The sequence below is a fragment of the Channa argus genome, chromosome 12 (genome assembly GCF_033026475.1).
Source record: "Channa argus isolate prfri chromosome 12, Channa argus male v1.0, whole genome shotgun sequence".
Classification (NCBI taxonomy): Eukaryota; Metazoa; Chordata; class Actinopteri; order Anabantiformes; family Channidae; genus Channa; species Channa argus.
In genome coordinates, this window is record NC_090208.1 from 17,321,996 (window position 1) to 17,338,535 (window position 16,540).

Sequence of the window (16,540 nt, forward strand, 5' to 3'; positions counted from 1 at the left end):
CCTAACAGTTCCCTGAGATAACAAATGAAACAAAGCACAAAAGTATTCAAATCAACACTCTGTCATTGGTAACATGGCCTCCATACAGAGATACTACTTGGTGTTAGTAATGCTTGTGATGTGTTAGAGACAGTGCACCAGTGTCCTCTGCTGACAGAGCAGTGGACTGTTGTAAGTACATAGAGGGACCACAGGAGTTACTCTGGACACTAAACTCTATGAGCTTTCCCTGTTCTTAGAAGCAGCTATTTAGGTTGAGAAAATCTGAGAAAATCTGTAAATGTCAGTCATTTGGATGTTGTTAGACTTAACTGACTTTAACTGCTAACTGATGATCATCTGATACAACTGGATGTTGATAAACTGCAGTCAGTTGTTGATGCCATTTGTAGTTGTTCTTATAGTTCATCTGTTGAGGTGATTGTCTGGTTGGTTGTTCTGCAAAACAAGCCATGTGTTATTACATGTGTGATCATGTGTTGTGCGTTGGCTCTGAAAGGATTGAAATGAGTTGTAGCACCATCTGCTGCTGACACCAGTAAATACATGTATAGAAAAGAAGCATGTGATTTGTCTTTTTTTGTTTGTTTGTTTGTGTGTTTGTTTTTTGTTCGTTCGGCTTATCCCGTGAGTTCAGAGCACAGTTTTTACATCAGATGCTCTTCCTGACACAACCCTCCCCAATTTCTACCAAGCTTGGACGGCACTGCACAGTTGGGGATGGGAGTGGGCTGTTAAGGGTTCAGTGTCCTTCCCAGAGATGTGACATTTCTTATGTAAGGTGATTATTAAATATTGTATTTTTTGCATTTATATTTTATATAGTTTTTTTAATCCTCCTTATAGTCCTTTCAAAGTGGCCTTCTTCTTATCTCTAATGGAACAACTGCAGCCAGTCAGACACACAGAGTGAAAGTGTTTTATTAAATAATCTTGTGTGTTCAAATGAAAATATTAGCACTATTGTGGCCATAGCTAAAAAACACAGTATTCACGATTATGTATTTATTATTGTGTAATCACCTGAAAAGAAGAACTGTTGTTTCATTTAGCTTAGAATGAGTCTTTTATATATCTACATGGAATTGGGTTCTCAGACTCTGCCGTGTTGGTTCTGCTCTGTTTCTACATTGATCCAAACCAGACAAAGCCAACACTGCATTACTGTGTTAGTGTCCAGCTTCTTAATTATTCTTTTAAGCTGTGATAATAAGACCACACATGCATGAGCATACATTTCATCACATAATAAATTAAGAAATTACTAAAACAATTTTATTCTATTTATTTATTCTTGCATTTATTGAAGCTTTAGTAATGTCAGTGGTTATTAATCCACCCTGCAATCAGGAAGATCATGCAAGCAAAAAATGGTAGATAAAATGTATTGCAAAGAAATTCCCAAACTTTTTAATGCAAGATTTATTTTCCTTTCCTGTTAAAAGTGTTTCTTTACACTCAGTGTCACAGTGTAAACTCCAGTTAATTTAAATGTAAACAACATGAGAAGAGAGGAAATGCTGTTGTACTGAATATAAGCAAGTAGATGTGATAGTTCTCTGTCACATCATTTTAATATTCAAATACTGACAAGCGATCACTGTGTCAGTATAACATGCAAAATTTTACTAAGCCAATTCCTCATAAGTACATCAAGGCCGGAGTAAAGCCTCTGTCTGTGTCTGTGTTGTCATGTTTAATATTGGGCATCAAATCCAAATTGACAAAAACTGCTAAGTTTGACCAAATCAAGCTTGTGGTAAAAGAATGATGAACCTCATCCCAAACCTCTGAAAGTCTCAGCTTTTTATTCATGTTGTTTTTTTAGCCCAGTCATGATACTTACCGGCTGTCAGGAATCCCCAAGTTTTACTGTCTTGTTGTCCCGCTCCTTTTTTCACTTGTTGCATTTTAAATTGGATTTTGATTTTAATTGTCTGTGCAGTATTTACAAATCATCACACACCCTTTTGATTCAAATGTTACAGTGTCCCAATTGTTTTGGAAATGGGGATATTTACCTTTATTAATTCTTCTACATTTGCTCTTTCTCTCTATTCTTTAATAAACATAAACATAATAACACTTTTTGTCTCCAGATGGTAACAGGGAGCAGGTATGTTGCATAAATGTAGAATAACAGGCAGAATGAGAGGTTCTGTCTCAGCACACCGAGTGACTTGAAGATCACAAGGAGAAAAGTTACTGGCTGAATGTGATGAAGTGTTTTAATAAACCAGTTTGTAGCTGACATGTATGTGGTACATTTAAAATTACTTTCTTATTTTCCACTTATTAAATGACCTCTAACATGGATGATAGGTTCTTACTCTTCATATAAAAACTTTTCTGTCATGGACAGGATCCTGAAACCTCCATATTTTAATATGCAAATAGTGACATTCAGGAAGCTAAAGAAAACAATTTTACAGCTACATCGCTGCAAAACATCAGAATGTACCTACAACCTACATTCTTCAGTTTTCTTTATTGTTGTGTGTTTACATTCATGTTGTTATTCAGGACAAACAACATCACATTATCATGTAACATGTTATTGTTATCGTCACCTTTGGCTGCAAAAGCCGAAAACATACATTAGTACATACACATTTATAAAATGTTACCATAAGAATATCTTATATTTCCCCTGTCATGGACGTACATTAGCTGTGCATTTTATCAACCTGATTAACATATTGACGTCACTGTGTTCTGTTGCCGTTTATTTCCGCTCATGCTGATGGGTGAGTGGCTCATTAGATCAGACTGACAGAGGTGCTACTGCACAAGAAAAGCTGAAACTTTTTAATCATTCCTCTGTAAAGGAACATTTACAGAGTCAAACTGTCCTACAAGCTGTTTTTCCCCTTTCTGTAAAAGTAGTGTGATGGGAGCATCAGCTTTGTCCATTATTCATAGAAAAGTAAAATCAGTCTAAGTAGTGAGAACGCAACACATTGTCATCCCACAGTGTCAGATATTGGCTTTTCCTAAAGTTTCAAATTGTGCCACTTTGTACACGATTCGACGTGTCATATTGATGCCACAGGTGCACTTCAGCATTACTATCAAACTCTCCCGGAGCGTCACCGTGGACGGCACAGGTGAAGCACAGAAGGACTTTTTTATACACAAAACTGCATTAAGGTCAGGTAAAAAAAACTTCATGGAGAAGTTAAGTTAGAAGATTTTTTGTTCTTTCGGCTTATCCTGTGAGTTCAGGGTCAGATGTTGATTTGGCACCAGATGCCCTTCCTTGACACAACCCCCCCAATTTCTACCAGGCTTGGACTGGCACTGGGGATGGGAATGGGCTGTTATAGGGTTCAGTGACACAGAGAGACTTTAACATATAGCCAGGACCGGGGATCGAACCACTAACCCCGTGGGACAACTGCCTTACCAGCTGAGCTACAGCCACCCGTAGGTTAAGTTATAAGTTAAATTAGGTAAAAAGAAACATTACAAATAGTAACAATGGCACAAATGTGCTTTTTCACTTCATGTTCTACGTCATTGCTTTAAGCATCAAATATTGAAATGTCGGGGTTTTCATTTAACTACACTAAAAAGCTCAGAGCATCAATCACTGAACGAGTTCCCGAAGCGTCAGCATGTAACACAGAAGAGACTGGACAAAGCACGATTTTGGCAACTCTGAAGCAAGAATGCTCGCGTGGCTTTTCTCCATATATGTCACAGTCCCTGGTTTTGGACTAGTTTTGTTTAAATTGATTTCCTGTTTCGGGCTTTTATTTTGTTGCTCCTCCCATGTCCCTTCCTTTGAGTCTGTTTAGTATCTTTACCTTCCTCGTTTTGTTCTAATTGGTTTCACCTGTTCCCCAGTTTATTTATACCCAGCTTTCCCCACTACTCACTGTCAGGTCGTCTCCCCTGCTTCCCTAGAGAACTTGCCTTGTGAGTTACCTCTTTGGACTTTGCCTTCTCCTGCTTCCCCTGTACACCTGTGGATTACCCCTTTGGACTTTGCCCTTTTGTGCCCACCTGTTCCTTGAGTGTTGGTCTGAGGTTTGGTTTTCTGTTTATTTCAGCGTTTAGTGTTTTTCCTAGTTCTCCTCACGTGTTTGACTCTTGTTAAATGCTTGAGTGTTCGTCTGTCCCTTTAGTCTGGCAGTGCCTTATGTTAAGTTCTTTCCTGTTTGCCTTCCCTTAGTGACTGAGTTTATTCCCTGCACCTTCTATTGAGCTTATCATACCCCTCCAGAGTCTTTTACGTTGATGTTCTGTTTTTACTTTACTTTAGTTATTGCCGCAAGTGTTTTTCCGTCCTTTAAATAAGACTCTTTTTCTTTAAATAAACTTTACATTACCATAACCCCTTCCCTTGCTGTCTCCTCCTTTTCGGGTCCTACAAAAATCAGAGTAACGCACTACTGAAAATGTGACAATATATTCTGGTTTCCTCCCCATGTGCAAAGACATTAGGTTAATTGGTGACTCTGAATTGCCTCTAGGTGTGAATGTGAGCGTGTGAATCGTTGTCTGTGTGTCTCTCTGTGTTTGCCCTGAGATAGACTGGGGACCTGTCCAGGGTGTATCTCACCAAATGGCATCTGGGATCTTCTCCAGCCCCCCACAACCTGAACATGATAAACAGTTACAGATAATGGTTGAATGAATCGATCTAGGTGTTTCTGAAGGAATAACAATACCATTAAAATATAAAGTTTGTTTCTAGTACTGACATCAATTTTGTCATGACCTCATTTTCTCAGGTGTCATTTCTGGTCTGATAAAATGTGATGCCTCATTGGACATTAAACACATAGACCATCACCATCTCTCACCCTATGACAGCTGGGAGGCTCCAGCACTGACGTAACTCTAAACAGGATAAGACATTAAGATCATGGATGAATGAACATTGAGAAAATATCTCAATATTTTAAAATTTACCAACCACATTCGAACCAGTTCCCTCTGTCTAATCCTGAGCTTTAACCCTCCTGAAATTAGCTGCTGACTGTGTCTTTGAATGGGGTGATGAACCCTCGATGGTAATTTGTTTACAACTTATTCTTAAGAAGTTTGAGTGTGTTTTAATCTTCTGTTGTGGAGCCTTTTCTGTGGAAACTAAAGAAGTGCACATTCACTTTCAAAGGCCCAAAATATACGAGGAACTTTTCATGGTAATTTTTGATTGACCTAATATTGAGAATCTGCATGTTATTGAAACTGCACATTTTGTTGAGTCAATCAGTTTAGCAAAAACTCTTTAATGTTTTGTTTCTGAGAAAATATACATGTTTATATATTAACTTTGTTTGACTTCTCTACTGGTCATTTGTGTAACTAAATGACACAAATCTGGATAAAATACAAATAGAAGTAGGAAAAAAAGGCAAGTTTTTTTATCTCCAAAACTGCTATTCAACAAAACACATCAAATATAACAATCAAATAAACTATGTATTTGTAGATGACAAATACACAGTAACTCTCCTAGTATGAGAAGGTAAATGTCTGCGGGCAGATGGGAGAGATTAGTTAACATGAACAGGAAATTATTTTGAGGAAGTGGTATTTTTAGTTTAATTCACCTGAGAATGGAAAGAGAAACAGGAAATCATTGATTGTACAAAAATAAATGACGATGAATTATAACTTTAGAAAAACTCCAGTTACCAGGATGCTACCATGACCCAATCTAAATATTACCATATTTAAATATTCAAATGCTGACATTCAGAAGCTTAAAAAGGGGGCAGGTACTTCTCAGCTTTTTGTTGAGGATTCAACATTTTATTACAGACAGTCTACATCAGCACATCAAGGAGAATCTGTGTAAGTTACATCTGTTATGTCAAAAGATATTTAAACCTATTTTTATTATTGTGTCTTTAATGTTGTGAAATGAATTATTTTGTTTGCCACACAATAACAATTCTGGTAATATGGAACAAGATTTGAAATCACTTTCTTCGAATAATGTGGTATTGTTTTTATCTTTTAAATCATTTGTTAATTTGTTGTTTAACAGCAGTAAATACCAGTTTTCTGTACGATCTCAACACATTATTTATTGAAGGACAGCTTTCAAAGGAAACTGATACAGTTCTTCCTTATGTTGTGTTTTACGTTGAGAAAAACAAACAAAAAACATGAATTTCAACCAGAACTAAGACAATGTGTAATGTATAATGTGGATTAAATTGTTCATATTTAGCTAAATTTAAACTTAACACACGGTCAGTGTGTATTTAATCAAATTATTTAAACTCATGAAAGTCGTTGTGTTTGAATTCAAGCAGAGTGAAGATGCAGTGGATTTTGGTTCTGCTCAGTCTGATGGGTAAGTGGATCATCTGATCAGATCTGCAGAATAACTTCAGAAAAATCAGTCAAAAGAAAGAAAAAAAACTTTCCATGTATATTTTTTAATATTTTTAACATCAAACTGTTCTACATGTTCAATCTGTCCTAGAAAAACTGTTTCATAACAATAAATGAAAATATCTTTGATTCATGCTGTGTATTATCATTAAAATAGTTTACATGTTGTAAAACTTTGATTAAACAGTGAGTGTGACAGGTAATCATGGTTTTGGTTTGTAATCAGCTCCATCAGTTTAGTATTTCCTCTGTTTTTAGGGCAGTGTTCCTTCTTCACTTGTCGCCACTATGATTATCACTTTATTAAAGAGAATAAAACTTGGGATGAAGCTCAGAAGTACTGTAGAGAAAACTACACAGACCTGGCCACAGTGTCCAACATGACAGACATGAAGAGACTCATTAACTCTATAGAGAGTCAAGATGAAGCCTGGATTGGTCTGCACAGCTACCCAGGGAATGGAAGCAGGAAGTGGCATTGGTCTCTGCCAGGGGTGGAGTTCAATGAAAGTGAGACAAGATGGGAGTCAGGAGAACCAAACGATTACAATGGTCATTTAGAGAACTGTGCACTTATGACCAACAAAAATTGGAGTGATTTCCCTTGTACTGCTTCATTCAAATTCATCTGCTACAATGGTAAGAATATGTGGCTCGTTGTCCTATAATGTATTTATAATTCTAAAAATATTTATTTGACAAAATAATATGCAGAACATGATTTGTCTATTTGAACAATTACATATTATATGGAATTAATTAAATAACAATATTTGGATATTATTACACAGAAACAAACCAATCCAACAAAACATGTCATGTGATCAGTGATACGATGACCTGGTCACAGGCTCAGAACTACTGCAGAGTAAATCACACAGACCTGATCAGAGGACTTGATCAGTTGGATCATTGTGCAGAGTCTGGATCTGAAATGTGGATCGGTCTGTTCAGAGACAGCTGGAGGTGGTCAGATGGAAGTAGTTCCTCTTTCAGATACTGGGAAAGTTTATCAACCAACGATCTGGTTGATGGACAAGGTGATGAGAATTGTACAATGACTGTGTTAAACAGAGCAGGAAAATGGAGCTTTGATGACTGTAATAATACAAAACCCTTCATCTGCTACAGTGGTGAGTTATTTATATTTTGTTTTAATGATTTTCTTCATCAGTAGCAAGATGCATCATAACTACAGTATGTGTATGTTTAAGGTTTGGGGGCAGCTGTAGCTAAATTATTGAAGCTGCAGGTTTCATTTTGTGCTTCAATACTGTAACACAAATCGAACAGAGAGAGAGACTGTGATGGAGGGAGAGAGAGTCCAAGACATGATCCCGTGATTAATGAGGACATTTATCATTTTGTAACACATTATCATATTTGTATAGTATCATATTATTTATGTACTGAAACAGTTCAGAAATATGAAGCACTTAAAAGAAACATAAACAAAGTTGGAATGAAACATCTGAACATAAAAAAATAATGTTCTCCATTAAACATCTGTTATAACCCAGAGAAAACTGAGCTTTAAAGCACCAGTCTGATGTGTGTAGAAGTGTGTGTGGTTATTGTGGAGCAGACTGGTGTCGTTATTTTACTGAACTTTTCTTGGCATTATTAACCAATCAGCCACAACATTAAAACCAGATGGTTGTTTTTATATAGAAATATTATAAGCTTTTTATAAAAACATTAGAAACTAATAAATACTGATTTATCACAATGGCTTAACCATCTGTCTGCACAGGAAGTGGTTTTAATCAGCCGCAGTTTTACCAGCAGTGATCATTGACCCCTATTCTATTAAATTACTGTACAAGTTTTGGCATAATCAGCATTGTTAAAAATACCTTGTTTTCTGCTTAGTACTTTTACTTGAGTAAAAGATTTAAAGTGGTACTGTACTTGCAGTGAAGAATTTTAAATACACCAATACTTACTTTTACTTGAGTACTGAGTTTGTGTTACTACGTCTGCACACAGTGTATCACATTTTGCTGTGTATGGGGCTGTGGAGCAGCATTGGGCTTGTTGATGACTTTTCCTTTAGTTCAACCACTCGAAGTGTTTGTGGTTATTGTGAAGGAGACTGGTGTCATTATTTTATTGAACTTTTCTAGCATAATATAACGGTCAGCCACAACATTAAAAGCACCTGGTGATTTTTATTTTTATATAAAAATATTTTGAACTAATAAATGCTGATGTGTCATTATGGTTTAACCAACTGTGATTAAAATCAGCCAAAGCTTAACCAACACTGATGTTTAACCCCTTTTATTAACTACTGTTCAAGTTTTACCGTAATCAGTTCTGTTTAAAATACGTTTTCTTAGTGAAGTACTTTAACTTTTGTAAATTATGTAAGATGTAGATAATCTGTGTTTTATTTATTAAGCCAATATTTACTTTTACTTGAGTATTGGGTTTATGTACTTCTACTACATACGTCTGCACACAGTGTATCACATTTTCCTGTGTAGCTGCACACTGCTCAGAGTGACCTTGCTGACCCTTGTCCTCCATGACACTAATAGGACCATCAGTGTTAATGTGGTGGCTGAAGCTGTTTGTGAGAACACACAAAGTTAGTTTCCCCTGATATAATTGCGAGTAAGTGGGCGTGTCTTTGACATGGCCTTTGGTTCATCCACTCATCATAACATCAGAAAGCATAGGGGCTGAGTCTGTGGCTGTTTGTTCTTCTACCTTTTGACCTTGAAATTCACTTTATTTGTCATGGGGTGTATTTCTGGTCTATTTCTGAAGTAACACTACTTTTTTAAAGATCAAACTCTGTGGTAGAACCAGAATTTTTGTTTTATTTGTCTTGACATTTTATCAGCGACTCTTGAAATGACTCACAGTGCAAATGCTGCTGTAGCACAACTGTGTTGGTGTTGGTGAAAACAACTTGAGGGTGAGGTTAGAGAGAAAACATGAGTTAGGATTAGACACAAAAATAATGCAGAAGTTAAACAAATTGAATATAGTACTGCCACTCACTTATTTTTTGCAGAAAATACAGTTGTTTTACTGTAAAGTCAGATATTTTGGTGGTAAAAACATTTTTAGGAGAAAGCGTTGGATGATGTGTTGTGACTGACCACAGTGCTGTTATCTGCAACCAGACCCCATGTTAACTATAGGCCGTGATAACGAGAGGCTGGTGGAGGCCTCCTCAAAACACTCATGGAAATCTGGCTTGGAGCCTATTCCAGCTGTTGTCGGGCAAGAGCCAGGACTAACACAAGGAGACATACACAAACAGAAAGACAACCAGTCACACTCACACCCAGGGGCAATTTAGAGTCACCAATTAACCCAGTATGCATGTGTTTTGATTGTGGAAGAAAACCGGAGTACTAGGAGGAAATCCACACAAGCACGGAGGGAACATGTAAACTCCACACAGAGGCTGCAGCCAACACTCCAGCACTGTGCTGAAACCTTTGGAGCTACACATTAACATTAACTATATAAAAACTGACAAAACCTTTAGTTGTTGTTTTATCAAATATGATTACAATCATGTTTTAAAAGTACTGTAAATTTCATATATCAATTTTATCATGGTCTGTTGGACATGGTGAGTTAGTTGTGTTGTATTTTTCTTCATTTTAATTAGTTTAAAAAACAAGTTTTTTTTCAGCACCATCATTTGAAAATCCTTTTTACAGCCCATTGTCCTCAGACTTTAACTGACCCTCCTTTGTCTGTCCACATCAGATAAAGTGATCCTGGTCAATGAGAGGAAGACCTGGGTGGAGGCCTTGAATTACTGCAGAAAGTATCACCATGACCTGGTCTCCATCACTAACCCTCATGAGCAGAGATGGGTCCAAGAAAGAGCCAAGGATGCAAACAGCCCCTTAGTCTGGTTGGGACTGCGCTACAGCTGCACTCTGGATTTCTGGTTCTGGGTCAGTGATAAACGGTTCAGCTACAGCAACTGGGCCTCAAAAGTAACTGATGGCTGTGACATGTCTGCAGCCATGGAGACAGGAGGACAAAATCAGTGGGTCAAAACGAATGATAATGAGACGTATAATTTCATCTGTTTTTAAAATGTGGGTCTTAAAAACCACTGGAGATTTTTTTCCATTGCTGATTTTGTTTTACTGGTCAATGAGTTTTGAAAAAAATGACATTAAAATATATGTTAATTAATTTAATCTGTTTTTAAAACATTTCACTTTAGACTTCGAAAAGACTTTATAATCGTTTCCTCATTTAGTTTTTGATCCAATACTTCTAAAAAAAATGCTGGTCTGACTTAAATAGTCTTGTTAAGTGAAAAATATAAAATTTGTGGGCAGAACATAATGATCACAGCTGCTACAACAAACACAATGCAGCATGTCTGTGATTTGAGTGCAGTTGTCTGCATTATTGTTTTATGTCTTTATGGAATCAGTGAGTCTTTTGTTCTGTTTTAGCTGGATGTTACTGTTAAAAAAAATTTCTGGTCTCGTTAGGCCTCTATTCATTTAGTACTTGTGTTTATATCACTTCCTGATCTGGCGTGGACCTTCCTGTCACAACTATCTGTGGTTGTCATCGATCTGCGCTGCTTCAGAGACTTTGATTTAAAGGTTTCACTTTTGTCTCTGTTGAAACCACCTTGACTGATGTGATTTTGTCCAATGTGTTTTAACTGCTATTAGAAGTACAAAGACTCCCAAAGCTAAACCTCAGCTGACTGCTAAACATGATATGAAGCAATCTGTGGAACAGATGTATGACCTTGGACTTTGCTGATGGGGAAGTATCACATTTGTTTAAAGTTTACATGGTCGTTTTTTAAGAATGCTTTTAATGGGACCCTGGATCAGCATGCACCTATGAAGGAGCATAGAATAATGCATAGAAATAATTTTTTGTTAGTAATCATAACACTTAAATATAAGTAAAACAGAATATTTACTTAAATACGCTGGAGGAGGGAGATAAACGAAATAATAACGGTGCCGGGAAGCAAGGGAACTGGCTAAGTAACTAGGGTGGTGAAAAGAGGGAAAAACAAAATAAGCAAAAAATGCAGACAAATGATTAACCAAACACAAAACCTGGACCAAGCAAGCCGGGATAACAAAAGACTAAACCTAAATACTGAAACAGAATTAAACAAACAGGGATAAACAAATGGGAAACCAAACCTCAGACCAAAAGGTAGGAGGAGGGAGCCCAAACATGAGAATCAGGCTGAGCATCAAAGACAGGAAATGATGTCAGAGACCGTAAGAAGGACCGTAAGGGGCACAGGTTAAAACAATCAGGGTTAACAAAAGAAAGCTAAGAAAAAAAGAAGCTAAGAAAAAAAGAAGCTAAAAAAAAATAAAAAATAGGAAGTGGTCCTGAGGGACTACAAAATGAAAGCCAGGGGCAGGAAGTAAAGCTAGAGAAAAATCTAAAGTCCATGACAGGAACTGAACATTTGTGAGGGGCTCACACTTGTTGTGGCAGACCACATGAAACAGCTTAACACGAATGGACAAATCAGTACTGTTAAAGAGATCAAAAGTATCAACGATCAGAGAATCTCAGATCAATGTGGTTTTATTATTAACAATAAAAATATTAATTTTTAACATGTATATTAAAATAAATATATATATATATATATATATATATATTTAATATAAATATATTATATTAAAAATAATATTTTTAAAATCAATTTAATATATGCCCTGCTATAACTTAACTGAATTTAAAAATGAATCACAATCAAGACTGCCAGTCTTATTATCACTATTTGACCTCTGTTCCTGCTGTTCAGCAAATCTCTCTAGCTCTAGTTTCTGCTGAGGTCCTTGATTTCAGTGATCAGAGGAAGAAGCAGTCTCAGCTTCAGCTCTACTTATGGTGAGTTGAGGATCTTCAGCAGCTCTTGTACTGATCAAACCTGTCTGGGTGGCACTGACAAGATGGTCTGTGAAGAACTGTTTCCTGTTGTGTCGCTGTCTGGTATCTCAGACCTAGAGACAGAAGAATCAAACATGATATAGGATGGCAACATGACAAGAGTAAGAACACTATAGGACAAGAATAGGAAGACATTTTAAAGATTAGCAGACTTTGGACATTTACATCCTCTTTACTGCTGTCTGCTGTTCTTAACATGTTATAACATTTTTTCTACAACATGTTAGAATATTTAGCAACTAATGAAGTGAAGAAATAATATTCCCCTCATCTTCACACGAAAAAAAAAAAACAGTGAATCCTGGAAGATTAAAATGTCTTAGGGAAGAACAGATAGGGCCAACAATACTACAAGAATATGACAAATTAAAAAAAGCGTTGGATGATGTGTTGTGACTGACCACAGTGCTGTTATCTGCAACCAGACCAGGTATCATGTGAAATCATAGAGATGGCACATGATACCTAAAAACCATTATTTATTATTTATTTATGGGATGTTTTTATTTGTAGAAGCCATCAGATGGCGCTATATCTTCTGTTTTGGAATATTAAAACTTCAAATCAACTACGAGGTTAAATATAGATTAAAAAACGCAAAATAAGTTGTATAGTGTGGCCTCTATGGTTAACATGTGAAATAATCTTAATCTTCTGGTGGAGGGATGATGGGAAACCAGAGGAAACTAGAGAAAAATTGTTGGCAGACAGATTTACATTTATCTTTTGAGGTTATAAACTCTTTCTGTTTTGTTCTTTAATTTGTTCTTAATATAGTATACTGGTTTGATTTTGCTTCATACATTCAAAATGTGACAGTTTGTCTTTTTTATGTGTTTGTTGAGATTTGGTGATGGAAATATAATAGAGCAGTTTAAGGCAGAATCCATGTATTTGGTGATAACCTTTACTTGTGTTTAATATTTTAAACGCAATAAACTGGTCACTCACAAACTGGTCCTCTGTTTTTTTTTACTTAACCAAGGACTTTAACTATTCCTTTACTAAACCTAACCAGGGGGCTTATGTGTATAAAATCCAACAATTATAGTGTTGTTACATCATAAAACCACATGTCTCAAACCTCCATATTTAAATATTTAAATATAGTTGGTTATATGTGTTGAGCCTGCAACATTCTATTATACACAGTCTACATCAGCACATTAAGGAGAAACATCAAAGTGTAAGTTACAGTTGTGCCAATGTATATTTATATTATTATTATTTAATGTGAATTTTACATTTTCATTTGCCAGACATAAAAAATAAAACAGGCAATGTGGTGTAAGATTTACAGTAAATTCACTTTGTCCTTATAATGTTTTTCTCTTTTATGTTGCAAATCAGTGTGTGGTCTGTCATGTATAGTGCAATAACATCCATCATGTGTATGAGTTCTCTGTTTAATAATCCTGACAGACTTGATAAGAGAGTTTTAAGACAAATTATGTTAGTGTTTTTAATTGTCCCTTGTGACTTTTCACTTTAGGAACTTTGAGAGGAAAAAATCAGAATCAGCATGTTGTATATATTGTCAAATTGTGTATTATAAACATTTAGTCTGTATGTTTTTCATCAAACTAAATTCATGAACCTGTTTGGTTCAACCCAGAGTCAAGATGCAGTGAAATCTGATTCTGCTCAGTCTGATGGGTAAGTCTTCAGCAGCACTGCTGCTGCAACAACAAAATGTAAAACAATCAGACAAATAGCAATAGCTGTGACCTTTACTCGTTCATCTGTCCTAAAGAGAACATTCACAGTCAAGCAGTTCAACAAATTCCTCTTTATAAATGTCACTTTATATATTGATCCTTTTATCAGATCAGTTGGATGACCCAACATGTGGATCGGTCTGTTCAGAGACAGCTGGAGGTGGTCAGATGGAAGTATTTCCTCTTTCAGATACTGGGAAAGTTTATCAACGAACGACCTGGTTGATAGACAAAGTTACAAGAAACCTTTTATCTGCAGTTATTTTAAAATATGTCTGAACTGTTTTCTGTTAACTATTAACAGTACCATAATTTAAAAATATGTTTCGATCAAGTCTCAAAATGCAGCTTAACCCCCATGTTTGTCTGTCATTGATCCTGGTCAATGAGAGTAAGACCTGGGTGGAGGCCTTGAATTACTGTAGAGAGAATCACCAGGACCTGGTCTCCATCACTAACCTTGATGAACAGAGATGGGTCCAAGAAAGAGCCAAGAACGCCAGCAGCCTCTATGTCTTGTTGGGACTGCGCTTCTGTTGCACTCTGGATTTCTGGTTCTGGGTCACTGATAAAGAGTTCATCTATAAGAGTGACATGTCTGCAGCCATTGATACAGGAGGAAAAAAATAATGGTTACAAATACATAATTATGAGATGTTTAATTTTATTTGTGTTCAGAGTTAGTAAGTAACTAAGTACATCTACTGAACTACTGAACATAAAAAAAATTTGCAGTACTTGTACTTGACTGGAATCTGTCAATTTCATGCTACTTCAGATGAATTTTCGCACTTTTACTCCACTAAATTTATTTTACAGTTTTATTTACTTTTCTAAGATGATGATTCAAAATACAAAATCTAATTACCTAATAAATTATAATGCATTGTTAGGGATCAATAGCCTGTCACTACCTAAATTGATTTAAGTCAGCTTGAACTTCACCAAGTGATACTATAACTTCACTTTGCAATAATTTTCACATTAGATAGTGAATGTTCATTCAGAGGTGGTTGTCTGTGAAGTTGAGTTATGTCAACTACAAGTCTTAATTCTTAGTTTGAGCTAAACTTAAAAGAGAAGTCCAAATATTGACCAAACCTTTATCAAAGTTATCAAATTCAGTACTATAATACATTGTTTTTTTAGTTGAGTACTTCTACTTTTTAACTTTAGGTACATTTTAGAGCATGTACTTTAACTTGAGAAAAGAATTCTGTTTTTAGGCTTGTGCTACTTTAGTGTTGAGTTTGAGTTGTACTTTTACAACTGCTGTTTTTAAAGCACCTTGAATACAGAGGGTATATATATTTAATAACTTAATTTTGGTGGTACTCTGCTTTTGAAAAAAAAAATACATTGCAGATGTTTGTTAAGTTTGTCAGCTAAATTTATTCTTCCAGTTTATTTAGGTGGTCAACAGAATGGGTGTGTATAGAGTTGAGAATGTAATGGACTTGTGACCAACTCTAGGAATAAGTAAACTGATAAATCATGAACGGATCCTCTATTTTTCCACTTAACTAAGTGCTGATTTTAACCCAAACCATTCCTTCCCTAAGAAAAGCCTTAACTACAGTCTTTTTACATCATGAAACAGATTTATTTTACAACTGGTATTTGGAATATACAAATGGCTTTCTGGTAAAACGGAGGTAAGGTCAGAAAACACTTACATAAATATTAACCTGTTGTTCAATAAAACAAGTAATATCTGGGTATTACCTTCAGTGATCACAGTGTGATTAAAATGGCAGGATAGTTACTGTAAATTCTGTATATGATGTTTTTTTATGAAGATGAGGGAAAAAAGACAGTTTGGGTTAATTAAAGGATGCGTTTATTGATTTTAAACTTGCTTCTTTTAGTTCTAGGTTGGGTTGCACGGTTACATAAATGCCATTAAACTTCCCTCTGACTTCCCTATATCAATATCTCTTTACTTATAGGTGGAAAATGCCACCAGAGGACATCACTTGGAGGATCCTTTGGTTCAGTGTTATGTTATAGTTTTGCTCAGACTATGAAGTTTGTTATCATGGTCAACCTGCTTTCCCAGGTCTCCTCCCAGATGAAATCATCTTAACTCCTAATGATGAAGAACTCCTCCGGGTGATGTCATCTGTTGGAGTTTTTCAGCTAGAAGCAAAGAAATATTTTAAAATAATGAATTTAGAGGGAAGTTTAAATGCATTATTGTACATTTACACCCTAAAGGAAAATCCATAACAAGCAAATTGAAAATTGGTGAAGTCACCCTTTAAGCTGGACTTTCTGGTGAGTTCTGAGTTTACTCCAAGGCTAAAAAATAAACTCAAGAATATCACGGCATTCTGGAGGGAAATGTTCTATATAATATTTAATAATAATTATTATATGTTTGTACAAGTTTCATATACTTTGCCTGTCCTGGACAAACATTAGTTGTGTATTTTTTTCAAACCTGAGCATCACTTTAATCCATGTGTTTGGTTCAAAGCAGAGAAATGATGCAGTGGAGTCTGTTTCTGTTCATTCTGATGGGTAACTGG

General features: G+C 35.9%; 1 protein-coding gene across 1 annotated transcript; it reads left to right on the forward strand.

The window, feature by feature from the left end:
* The first annotated feature begins 6,274 nt into the window (after positions 1–6,274).
* LOC137137154 (C-type mannose receptor 2-like) lies at positions 6,275–14,639 on the forward strand. The gene is made up of 6 exons (XM_067523091.1): positions 6,275–6,316; positions 6,616–6,996; positions 7,149–7,490; positions 10,093–10,385; positions 12,146–12,231; positions 14,345–14,639. Exons 1-6 carry the CDS (start codon positions 6,283–6,285, stop codon positions 14,637–14,639), a joined length of 1,431 nt encoding a protein of 476 aa, XP_067379192.1. The 5' UTR covers positions 6,275–6,282.
* Positions 14,640–16,540: the final 1,901 nt, after the last annotated feature.

Excerpts from the sequence above, each read along its gene's own strand:
- LOC137137154 (XM_067523091.1), top strand. The coding sequence starts at position 6,283 with ATGCAGTGGATTTTGGTTCTGCTCAGTCTGATGG. Across the intron at positions 6,317-6,615 it reads GGTTCTGCTCAGTCTGATGG|GGCAGTGTTCCTTCTTCACT; the intron begins GTAAGTGGATCA and ends CTCTGTTTTTAG. Across the intron at positions 10,386-12,145 it reads CAGGAGGACAAAATCAGTGG|CAAATCTCTCTAGCTCTAGT; the intron begins GTCAAAACGAAT and ends CCTGCTGTTCAG.